The sequence below is a fragment of the Cetorhinus maximus genome, chromosome 2, assembly GCF_964194155.1.
Source record: "Cetorhinus maximus chromosome 2, sCetMax3.hap1.1, whole genome shotgun sequence".
In the NCBI taxonomy this organism is placed as follows: domain Eukaryota; kingdom Metazoa; phylum Chordata; class Chondrichthyes; order Lamniformes; family Cetorhinidae; genus Cetorhinus; species Cetorhinus maximus.
This window is the reverse complement of record NC_135880.1, coordinates 183632920-183646047: the sequence shown is the minus strand read 5'-3', so window position 1 is coordinate 183646047 and position 13128 is coordinate 183632920. Positions and strand designations below refer to the sequence as shown.

The window sequence follows — 13128 nt, the reverse complement described above, 5'->3', positions numbered from 1 at the left end:
AGTCAAGAGGACTGCTTTGCCCTTGGATGGTGCCAAGCTTCTTGAGTGTTGTTGGAGCTGCATCCATCCAAGCAAGTGGAGTCCGACTTGTGCCTTGTAAATGGTGGATAGGCTTTGGTGGGGGGAGGGTCAGGAGGTGAGTTACTCGTAACAGGTTTCTCAGCCTCTGACCTGCTCTTGTAGCCACAGTATTTATATGGTTAGTCCATTTGTGATTGGGTCCTTTTGATTTGGACTCAGCTCTTAGACACACTGTAGACAGACTCTGATAGCTGCTTAACACTTGCTTATTAGTACTACATCTAAACAGGTTAGAGTGTAGGCACATAGTTCCTAGGCACGATTTCAATCTCTCTCTCAAGAGACAGGGTCTAACACATGATTGACTGATGTCAGTGGTACATCATCATCCAAGTCATACATAAATATATCCCATCTGTTAACCCTTTATACTACATTCCAGTTCATTTTCTGGTCAATAGTAACCCCCAGGATGTTGATAGTGGGGGATTCAGTGATGGTAATGACATTGAATGTCATGGGGCGATGGTTAGACTCTCTCTTGTTGGAGATGCTCATTGCCTGGCAGTTTGTGTGGCGCGAATGTTACTTGTCATTTATCAGCCCAAGTCTGAATGTTGTCCAGGTCTTGCTGCATATGAACATGGGTTGCTTCATATTGTGGACTGCTTGATATTATAACCATTATAATAACGATCATAAGAAATAAGAGCAGGAATAGGCCATTTGGCCCCTTGAATCTGCTCTGCCATTCAATAAGATCATGGCTGATCGGGTTGGGGCCTTAGCTCCACTTTCCATCCTTTCCCCCAATCACTCTTGACTCCCTTATCGATCAAAAATCTATCTAACTCAGCCTTGAATGTATTCAATGACCCAGCCTCCACTGCTTTCTGGGGAAGAGAAATTCCACAGACTAATGACCCTCAAAGAAAAAATTCCTTTTTATCTGTGTCTTAAATGGGAGACCTCTTATTTTAAACTGTGTCCCCTACTTCTAGATCAACCCCTCTCCCTCACCACAAGAGGAAATATTCCCTGAGCATCTACCCTGTAAAACCCCCTCAGAATCCTACATGCTTCAAAGGATAACCTTTCACTCTTCTAAATTCCAACCTGCTCCACATTTCCTCATAAGACAAACCCTTTCATCCCAGGAATCAGCCAAGTGAACCTACTTTGAATTGCTTCTAATACAAGTATGCCCCTTCTTAAGTAAGGAGACCAAAACTGTATGCAGTACTCTAGGTGTATCACTAATGCCCTATACAGTTCTAGCCAAGACTTCCCTGCTTTTATACTCTATCTCCCTAATGATTACTAAACCTTCAACTTCTTTTAATTTTACACATTGAAGTTAATCCTTCTTACTCCATCATTAATTAGTATTGTTTCATTGTTACATATGTCCACAGCAAAGAAGTGGACTACTTCTCCCTCACATCATGACTAATCGATCCCTCTACTCCATGAATTACGTTGCATGGCCAAAAATCAGGACATTAATTTTTACTTGTTAATTATTTGCACTATTTCAATTGCTGAAAACTCATAAATTTTAGTTTTTTGAGAAAAGGGGTGGGGAGGGCGAGGGGTAGAGGAATGATTGAAGGACAGTCCAAATCACAACAACCAGCTTAATTCATGATACCATTTTTAAATAAGTGATCAGACATAGATTGCAGAACGAAGGGAAGGGGAGAAATGGATATAAAAACCCTCTGGTTCTGAGTTGATCAGGGAGATGTGAAAAACAAGAATATCAGAGCTACACGACAGACCCATAGAGTCAGCAGGAAGTACATTTTGAGGAGGGATGGGAGCTAGTGCAGGGGAGAGTTTAATTGAACTTTTTAAACTGAGATTAATAGATTTTTTTCAGTAAGTGTTTTAAGGGTTACAGAATAAAGGTGGGTAGATGGAGTTGAGATGCAGATGGACTGCAGCAATTCAAGAAGGCAGCTCATCAGCACCTTCTCAAGGGCAACTAGGATTGGTAATAAATGATGGCCCAGCCAGTGACACACATTCCATGAAATAATATAAAAGGAAATACAGATCAGCTATGACTAAACAAAAAGCAGATAAGGATTGAAAGGCTGAATGGTCTCCTGTCATCCTATTCCTCAGCAATTGAGTGCCAAAACTCATCACAGGACTTGCATTTTCCTTTTATCTTTTCCACATTTTCAGCCTTTAGTGAACACAATTATCTCCTCTAGAAAGCCAATATGTAGCAGCCTCACACATCAGAAACTTTGGCATTCCACTGTAGAATCAACAGGATGGACTCTTACAGATGACACAACTAACAGACAGTTCATTTCCCAAAATACACATTCTGTTTTCCCACCATTCCAGTTTCGAAGTATCTATCCCACATATCAACCCACTTAATTGGATGGACTTCATAAATTAATCTCGGCTGAATTTGGCTTCACCACTTGTACCTGTAGGTGTGAGAGCTGAGTGCAATGCACTTCTGGCTATCAATCCCAAATAGCAGCCTCCACAAGATTGCAGCTTATGTTCAAATGAAGCGTTGAAATACTCGCTTCCCTGATCAAAAAAAACCCCTGGTTCTGGGTTATCAATTTCTACCCTTGCCTTCATTCTCTCCACTGTGTCTATACTCCCCAACTCACGGTGGACAGTCTAGATACTTGCTGAGTCTCTCTCCATATTATTTTATAACTAATAATGGGGAACTCTCTGAAAGAACCTCCTGATCATGGTCTCGCCAATATTCTTTACCAGTCAGAGATAGTTTTAATACACTCCTCTAAACCCGAGACCAGGTATTCACTCTATGCAAGCTCTTCCTTGACAGATTGGTTTTCAAAGCAGTTCGCACAACTCGTGATTTCCAAGAGCTTTTATTGACCAATAGCAGTACAATTAGAACAAGCTAATTCTCCTCATGCAAATATTCATAAAGGAAAGACATGAACCAGATCTCCTCTTCAAACCAAGATACTCCGAGTAGGATCAATGATTTCACGATAATTGAGATAGAAATCTGAGACAAGTTAAATGGATTCTAAACAAAGAATTCCCCAGGTAAACATCTCAAAGCTCACAGAGGGGGCAATGTGAGACACTTGAGTCATGAGGGAGTCAATAGACACTGAGTGGGGGGAGTGGGGAAGGTGACAGGGCATCTTTACATTCGCAGCAGGCTAATGTGGGACCCATATTCAAAAGAGGAGCCAATACAGCTACAGGCTGTATTGTCCATTAGTCTTACTTCCATTCCATATAAATGGATCAATGGATCATCTGTGCCATAATAACCGAGTTAACCTGGGTTCACAAGGGGCAGATCCTGTCTGATCAGCCTCCTCGACTTCTTTGAGGAAGTGACAATACAAGTGGAATGTGATAAGCTCCATGATGTGGTGTACATCCACTTCCTTCCAGAGGCCTTCTTAAATAAATTCATTGACAGGATGTGGGCATCGCTGGCTAGCTGACCATCCCTAGTTGCCCTCAAGAAGGTGTTGGTGAGCTGCCTTCTTGAACCACTGCATGATACATTCTGCACACAAGCTATTAATTCAACTCAAAGCTCTGGAGATTCTAGGTAAACACTGAGAATGGATAAAAAGAAAACTGTCTGAAGGTAGGAATCAAGAAATAGGGAGTAGCTATTTCAGAGTGGCTGAAGTGGGGGGAGGTGTTGCGAGTGCTGAATGGGGGACCTCAGGGTTCAATGTGTTTCTAATTGACAGAAAAGACGCTGGCTTCAGAAACAAAGTGGTAAAATTTTCAAATGATTCCATGGGAGGAAGGGAGATGGAATCAGGAGAGACAGTTCAGAGATTATAGAAACAATTGGACAAGATATGTAATTCAGCAGAACAACAGGGGATAATATTTAATGCAAACAATTGTAAAATTCCACACACAAGGAGAAATCAGCAACATGCCCTCTACAAATGGTGCTGGAATAACTGAGGATGAAACTGAAAAAAAACCTAAGTCTTACTGACTCAACGTATCCAACCAAAAACAGGGCAATCCACAAAACTAATCATGTGTTACAGTACACCGTCTCAGATTTCAGCACAACTGCACTGTGGTTTAATCAGACTGCATCTTCAGTACTGCATCCAGTTCTCGCCACCAATACATTCCAGCATTAGAGGCGGTGCAGAGAAGAGTTACAGATTGAATCCCCAGAATCAGGGGCCGGAATTAACACTGGAAAAACTTGGGCTTTCCGGCCTGTGATGGAAATATCTTAGAGATCATGGTCTTTGAGGGAAAGGAGATTGTCAGAGCTATTGCAAAAGTTAACCCAGAATATTATTTTTAATGAAACACTGGGAGAGCAAGTGAGGAGCTTGGGTTCAGACTGGTAACTTTAGTTACTGATATCAGGAGGATTTATCATCGCAGAGGGGAGGGGCTGTGCTTCCAGATAGGGAGTACTGAAGGCACAAATCCTGGCATCATTTAAGCAATAGTTTGAATCTGGAATTATTAGATCCTCAAATCAGGCCAGCACAAGGATATCTCAGGATGGATAATTAAGCTGGGAAGGGCTTCCCTTTCCTAATATTCTGGTGATCTGATGACGTGACCACAGCATCTTTTTCAATGTCCCTCGATTACCTGCTCACTCATTTCCCACCTCCTCATTCTGTCCCCCAACTACAAGCTCACTCGCATCTTATCCCCAGGAGGAGATTTGTCACTGTTGTTCTGCTTCTCCCAGCTGTCTAACGCTACCCAGTCCAGCCAATCAACAGTAAGAGACACCTCAAATTCCTATTGACTAGCTGTAAATATCCAAAAAATACACCACAGCCCTGAGCTCAGGAGCAAATCCTGTGATGGTCATCATAGTTGTTGCAGTAAGGAACATTGCTCCTAAAGTGATGGACAGGAATAAGACAGTAAGATGACGAGAGTGAGGTGAGGGTTGTTGCTCTAAGTCTTAGATCTGTCCAAGATAGACACAGGATACTACAGGTGTAGTGAAACGGAGACTGAACTGTTGACAGCATGGAATCATTGCAGAACTGGGATACCAGCAGCTAATTAATGATCAGAACATTTTATGTGCATTGAGTGTTATGGTAAGATTTTAATCATTGTTAATAGAGATTATGAAGTGATACCACTAGTAGCAGTAAGCTGCGTTTGTTGAAATGATGTTCCTTCTCCCTGCAGCCGAGATGATTTTGGGGACATTGCACTGACTGTATCCACATTGGCAGCGATGGCCGAGATCAGGAGCTGCTTCTACACTCCAGCTACAAGAGCTGAATCTCAGTTTGACCCACAGCCCTGTCCAGGGACATTTCCAACCAGGCTGCTCCAACCAAACCTAAAGATGCTGCGGCGCGGATCACTCCCGGATTAAATAATCAATTATTTTTCGCGGCGATTCCAGTGAAACGGCGGCTTTAAGCCCTCATCTCAAAGCACAGAGAGAGGGAAAAAAAAACCCTTCAAAATCTCAATGTCAAATCATACCTCACACCAACGCCACACTCATTAAAACCTCAACACATTCCCGAGGGAATCCAATTCAAACTGCTAGACAAAGCTCCACAATTCCCCACAATTGCCCAGTTAAAGCGGCGCATTGCAGCCCCGGCACTGGCGGTGTGAACTGGTGCAAGGAATGAACATTCACAGCGATTTCACTGCCTGTTTTAAAGGGCAGGTGTTGGGAATGAAGCGGGGGGATTCCTGATATCGGAGCTCAGCTGCTTTGGTGCAATGGACAGAGAGAGGGACACAGAGACAGATAGAGCCGCTGTTCCTACCTGTGTAGCTTTGTGGAATTGTTTTCTCAGTCCTGCCACAGACATGGTGTTTGACAGGGGATGTTGCAGGAACGCTGGACAGCTGCCTGTTTGAAGCTGGAATTATTCTCGCCTCCAGAGTTGCTCCGGCTCAGCTCCTTATCTTACTCCAGGATTAAATTACTCTCTGCAAAACCAGGATATCCGGACCCAACCTGACGTCAGTTTTTTTCTTAAAGAGACAGTCACATTTGTTGCGAGTGTTTATAGATGAATTAATCCGCACCGGCAGCTAAAAATAGAGACAAGCTATTTTTGTCCCATGGTTTCTTCCAGCGGCTCGGGACGCCCGGTACCTGCTGTATTGTACAGGCAGACAGGCACGATATACAATCACACACACACACACACACACACACATACATGTATAAACATTGGGAGAGCTGGCCCAAAGACTAGTCCAGCAACAGCCTGACATAATCATGCTTACCAAATCAGACAATGCCCCAGACCCCAACATTATACCGTCCCCAATATGTCCTGTCCCACCAGCAAGACAGATCCCACCAAAAGTGGCAGCACAGTGGTACAGGCAGTGGGAGTCCTCAACAACAACTCTGGAACTCTCATGGCATCAGGTCAAACATGAGTAAGGAAACCTCCTACTGGTTACTACCTACCGCTCTCCCTCAGCTGATGGGCAGAATCCTCCCAGATTTGCACTAAATGCAGCAGCATGCCACGAAAAAAGATGTTTTTACCCGCCGGCCGCAATGGCAGCTTTTCACACCACGTTTTCCCATTCCCGCCTCGTTAATTATGCAGCCACGGGAAAGATGTCATCTCACTGGCAGGCAGCCTCCAATTTTCCCGCTAGGCCATCACCTCACCGCGTCCTCACGCCAGGTGCCATGTTTAAACTGCAGCCACACGCACACTTCTCAATGCCTGCAGCCCAGGACTGCTCCGGTAAAGACATGGCCCCAAAAGCCAAGAAGAGTGCAGCCCCTGATTCAGTGACGCATCCCTGGGACACCTTCTGGATGCTGTGGAGGCCCACTGCAATGTCCTCTACCCCCGCTCTAGCTGTAGTAGGAGGCCCATCAGTCTCACCACTCTGGCCTGGGTGGCAGTGGTGGTCAGTACAAATGCTGCACAAGAGGTTGTCCATCCAGTGCAGAAAATGGATGAATAATCTCATCCATGTTGCCAGGGTAAGGCAACCATCTCATCACTCTAAACTCACACACTCACAAGCCCATCACACTCACTGGCATCTCACTCACTGCCAGCTCAAGGGACATCACCACACTCTCTCACACACACCCTCACATCTCCATCTGACCTCATCTCCTCTGGAGACTGCCTCCTCAGCTCTCACCCTCTTGAGACCACTTGCACAGATCAACATGTGACCCCACACGCACCCTGGGATACCCTTCTTCCCCAGTACAGCCCTCACCCTGCAGCCTCTTGCCCTGCCTAAGGCCACCTCTCTTCCTTCCCCAAGCAAGCCCTAGCCCTGCAGCTGTTGAAAAGCCACCTTACAGCTGGTCTGCTAGGTAGAGACCTGCCCATGAGCCCCTCTAAAAGTGATGTGGTGCTGCCTGTGAAGCCTGGTGCTGATGGCCACGAGTGCTGCCTGAAGCAAGGTGGGCAAACAAACCTCGAAGTCCCGAGCAAAGTGCAGCTCACCAGGCACACGTCGCTTATGTACAGTTGTGAAACACCTGGATGATCCAGCGTGGGGGAATGATTCCGGGCTTATAATGAGATGCTGAAGTATTAAAATTAGGTGCGGCAGTGGGAAACACACCCACCAGTGACAGGTGGAGCAGACAATCGTAAACTAGTTTCACAAAGGTGTAAATCTCATTTTTGGCCTTCTAGCCATATTGGCCACTCACACCTGCCATAACGCCCACCACCAATTAGACCAGGTGGTTTTGCCCAATGAATCAGTGCTCCTCCATGTTGAACACCAATTAGAGAAACACTGAGGGTGGCTAAGGTGCAGAATGTACTCTGGGTGGGGAACTTCAATGTCCATCACCAAGAGTGGCTGGGTAGCACCACTACTGACCGAGCTGGCTGAGTCCTAAAGGACATAGCTGCTAGACTGGGTCTGTGGCAGGTGCTGAGGGAACCAAGAGGGAAAAACATACTTGACCTCATCCTCACCAGCTCCATTCTAAAAATTCCACAGAACTCCTGTAACACAACACAAGTATATTTTATGTATAAAATTAGTTACACAATTGAACATATGTTGATCAGTGACCATAGCACAGTCCATACGAAGACCAAGTCTCACCTTCATATTGTGGATACCCTCCATCGTGTCGTGTGGCACTATCACGGTGCTAAATGAGATAGATTCAGAACAAATTGGGCAACTTATCTGGGCATCCATGAGGCATTGTGAGCCATCAGCAACAGAATTGTATTCCACCCCAATCTGTAACCACATAGCTTGGCATTTCCCCCGCTCTGCTGTCACCATCAAGCCCTGGTCAATGAGGAATGTGGAAGAGCATGCCAGGAACTGCACCAAGCAAATCTGAAACAGAGGTATCAACCTGTTCAAGTTACAACACAGGACTACATGCATTCTAAACAACAGAAGCAGCATGCAAGAGACAGAGTCAAGCAATCCCATAACTGATGGATCATATCAAAGCTCTGCAGTCCTGCCACATCCAGTCGTGAATAGTGGTGGACAAATAAACAACTAACAAGAGGAGAAGGCTATAAAATATCCCATCATTAATAATGGGCAGCCAAGCACATGAGGATGAAAGACAAGGTTGAAGGGTTCACAACCTTCTGCAGCAAGAAGCGCCAAGTGGATGATCCATCTCGACCTCCTTCTGAGGTCCCCACCATGTGACATCAAAAAAAGGCTGAGTGCATTGGATACAGCAAAGGCCGCAGACCCTAGCAACATTTCGACTGTAGGACTGAAGTCTTATGCTCTAGAACTGACTATGCCCTTAGCCAAGCTGGGGAGGTGATGGCGTAGTGGTATTGTCACTGGACTAGTAATCCAGAGACCCTGGGTAATGCTCTGGGGACCTGGGTTTGAATCCCACCCTAGCAGTTGGTGAAATTTGAATTCAATAACAAATCTGGAATTAAAAGTCTAATGACATGAAACCATTATCAATTGTTATAAAAACCCATCTGGCTCACTAATGGTTAAGTAAGTGAGCAAATGCATAGCAGATGTAGGATAACATCCACTTTGGTAGGAAAAACAGAATAGCAAAATATTATTTAAATGGTGATAGATTGGGAAACATTGATGTACAAAGGGACCTGTACATCAATCACTGAAAGCAAGCATGCAGGTGCAGCAAGCAGGTAAGAAGGCAAATGGTATGTTGGCCTTCATTGATTCAAGGATGTCTTACTGCAGCTGTACAGGGTCTTGGTGAGACCACACCTGGAGTGTTGTGTGCAGTTTTGGTTTCCTTACCTAAGAAGGGATATATTTGCCATAGAGGGAGTGCAGCGAAGGTTCACCAGACTGATTCCTGGGATGGCAGGGTTGTCATGTGAGGAGAGTTTGGTCTGACTGGGCCTGTATTCACTGGAGTTTAGAAGAATGAGAGGGGATCTCATTGAAACATATAAAATTCTGACAGGGCTGGAGAGACTGGACACAAGGATGATGTTCCTATGGCTGGGGGTCCAGAACAAGGGTCATAGTCTCAGGATACAAGGTAGACCATCAATTTTCAGGGATTAGGATGGAGTTGGTGTGTAGGGAATGGAGTTTTTTGGTGGGAACCAAAGCAATGACTTCAGTCTTCCCAATATTTAGTTGGAGGAAATTACTGTTTATTCAGGACTGAATGTCAGACAGGTGATATGACAGTGGAGGGGCCAAGAGAGGTATTGGTGAGGTAGAGCTGGGTGTCATCAGTATACATGTGAACACCAATGCTATGTTTTCAGATGATTTAGATTCTGTTGAATAATGTTAATTATCAGTTTACTTTTATTGTGTGTATAGTGGTTGGTGTGTCTACCAACTGTACCATCATCAGGATCTTGCGTAGACAGCGCTGGTGTTACTTCTGCAGAGTTTTGAGGTTCCTGCTATACATAGTCGACATCTCTGAGCCATATAGGAGGGTGGGTATCACTACTGCTCTGTAGACCATGAGCTTGGTGCTGGGTTTGAGGTCCTGGTCTTCAAACACTCTCTTCTTCAGGCGGCCGAAGGCTGCACTAACACACTGAAGGTGGTGTTGAACCTCATCATTGGTGTCTACCCTTGTTGACAGTCGGCTCCCAAGGTATGGAAAGTGATCCATGTTGTCCAAGGCCTCGTCATGGATTTTGATAACCAGGGGATGGGGGGCAATGCGAAGTGGAGGGGGCAAGCTGGTAGAGGATCTTTGTCTTACAGGTGTTTCGTGTAAGGCCCATGCTCTGGTAAGCCTCAATGAAGATGTTAATGATGGCTTGGAGCTCGACTTCCAAGTGTGCACAGACACAAGCATCGTCTGCATACTGGATTTCAATGACATCCAATCCATTGACAGCGAAAAGAGCACGTGGCAACCCGGGCACCTCACCCACCCTTTCCCCCTACCACTGTCGGCCCCACCTGTAACAGAGACTGTAGGTCGCGCATTGGACTCTTCAGTCACCTGAGAACTTATTTTTAGTGTGGAAGCAAATCATCCTCGACCCCAAGGAACTGTCTAAGAGAGAGAGAGAGAGAATACCATCATCATTATTGGAGATAAAAGCTCCTCTGAATGTTGATCCTTCTCTGGTCCCACTTCCACCGCAGATGCTATAGTAATCTTGTGTGCAGTAGGTTGGTCTCCGGTAGGTTGGTCTGGTAAGTAAGGGGACTTTCCCAGGCCTGGAATGATGATGGACAAACCTGCTCCACAAAAAGAGAAGCGAGATCACAGGTGAAATCAGAGTCTGAATATTCTTTGGTGTTTGAGGACTCAGGACTGTGCTATACTGGCTGGCTAACAACAGTGGTAGTCTTGACATCTTCTGCCGTCTGGGGGAGATCGAGGGCGACGCAGGCCCTGCTCAGGAGAGAAAGGCTGATTCCAGACAACGTACATCAGCTCAAAGACCTGTTTACGACCCCATGTTGTATTCTCTCCCCGATCGGTTTTTCCTTGGCAGGGTCTAATTCCTCTGGGCTCCCTTTCAAGCTCACATTTTGTAATTGTGCTTCTGCCAATTGTTTTTGAAAGACATCAGTCTCTTTGTTGAGAATTTCTACCTTCGCTTGCCATTCTATGTTCGGGATTTTCATTTCTTCACATACCTCTTTGAAAATGTAATGTTTTTCCAAAGTTCATTCCAAATGTGCGACTGTTCCCCTCAGCGCTTCGGTCTCATCCTTGTATCTCCCGGCTTCCTCCGGGAATAGTGCACATTCCGGAGTCTTCGCCGAAAACCAAGTCATCAGCTGTTTCAGAGTGGCATTAAATTCATTTTGTCTCGCTTTGTAATGTTCCCAAGGGACAAACTCGGAACTGGGGGATCCTTGTAACGTGTGAAGACCCTTCAACAGGTTTTCCTTTTCATTGTGAAACTCAAGTACTTGAATTTTCTTGTAATTTAGCAGTATTATTGAGTTCATTCTGCCGCTCTGACATTCTGCTGTTTAAGAAATTCTTCATTCCGTTGTGTTGCCGAAGGGTAATGGATTGTTTTTGAATCTGATCCTGAAGGACAATTAGCTGCTCTTTTAACTGTTTACTTTCGTGTTCAGACCTTGTCTTCTGAATCTGTGTGTCAGTGTATAGCTTTGTCATCGCTGATAGCTCCAACACAGCTTTTTCTGAAATAACATTCAGCATCTTTTCTAACTCCTCGTGTTTTTCCAGGGGCACGTGGTGGTTCATCAAGGCAATCAGCTCTATGAGTGCCTTTCTTGTCTGCGGCCGTGCCTGGCTATACCTGAGGTTGAGTACGTCCAACTCAGCTTTGATGCAAACATTTTCTGAGTGAATCTCTGGTTTTCCTTGGTCTGCCTGTCACAGGACTTTTTCCTTGTCGTTCACCGCCAGCTGCTGGTACAGTCCTGGAAAAATGTTCATGTCTCTGAAATGGAAATAATTTGGGACTTCTGCCCCGGGCTCCCCATAAAGATACATCACTGGTGCTTCTGGAAAGTTCTGTGTCTCTCTGGCACCCTCGTGTGGTTTGTTCGGTTGCTGTCTTTTGCCTCTCTGTCCTTTTGCCGAGGGTTTCCTAGGCCTCGTTTTAAGCTCTGAACTCTCCTCAGCTGGAAGATTAAAATATTCATCAAAGGCTGTTAACAGTCCTCGAGGCTGGTTTCAGATTCATCAATGCCTTACACCAGGACAATGTGATTCGCAAGATCGCCAAACCAGTAAAAATAAGCATTAATCTGGAACAAAAATAAAAATAAAAATACCTGGAAAAACTCAGCAGGTCTGGCAGCATCTGCGGAGAGGAACACAGTTAACGTTTCGAGTGCGTATGACTCTTCAACAGAACTAAGGAAAAATAGAAAAGAGGTGAAATATATGCTGGTTTAAGGGGGAGTGGGACAAGTAGAGCTGGATAGAAGGCCAGTGATAGGTGGAGATAACCAAAAGATGTCACAGACAAAAGAACAAAGAGGTGTTGAAGGTGGTGATATTATCTAAGGAATGTGCTAATTAAGGGTAGAAAGCAGGACAAGCAAGGCACAGATAGCCCTAGAGGGGGTGGGGTGGGGTGAAGGAATCGAAATGGGCTAAAAGGTAGAGATAAAACAATGGATGGAAATATATTTTAAAATAATGGAAATAGGTGGGAAAAGAAAAATCTGTATAAATTATTGGAAAAAAAGGGGGATCGGAAAGGGGGTGGGGATGGAGGAGAGACTTCATGATCTAAAATTGTTGAACTCAATATTCAGTCCGGAAGGCTGTAAAGTGCCTAATCGGAAGATGAGGTGCTGTTCCTCCAGTTTGCATTGAGCTTCACTGGAACATTGCAGCAGGCCAAGGACGGACATGTGGGCATGAGAGCAGGGTGGAGTGTTAAAATGGCAAGCGACAGGGAGATCTGGGTCATGCTTGCGGACAGACCGAAGGTGTTCTGCAAAGCGGTCACCCAGTCTGTGTTTGGTCACTCCAATGTAGAGGAAACCGCATTGGGAGCAACGAATGCAGTAGACTAAATTGAGGGAAGTGCAAGTGAAATGCTGCTTCACTTGAAAAGAGTGTTTGGGCCCTTGGACGGTGAGGAGAGGGGAAGTAAAGGGGCAGGTATTGCACCTTCTGTGGTTGCATGGGAAGGTGCCGTGGGAGGGGGTTGAGGTGAAGGGGGTGATGGAGGAGTCGACCAG

General features: G+C 45.2%; 1 protein-coding gene across 2 annotated transcripts in view; it reads right to left on the bottom strand.

Annotated features, from left to right (window-relative positions):
• The window catches only part of LOC144668406 (endophilin-A1-like), a 172454-nt gene extending 166137 nt beyond the window's left edge, over positions 1–6317 (bottom strand). The window contains exon 1 of one of the 2 annotated variants that reach the window (XM_078530427.1): positions 5802–6317. In XM_078530427.1, coding sequence (XP_078386553.1) covers positions 5802–5846 — 45 coding nt within the window. In that variant the 5' untranslated portion in view covers positions 5847–6317. The remainder of the gene's footprint in view (positions 1–5801) is intronic. The other variant, XM_078530445.1, reaches the window with a different exon arrangement.
• Positions 6318–13128: the final 6811 nt, after the last annotated feature.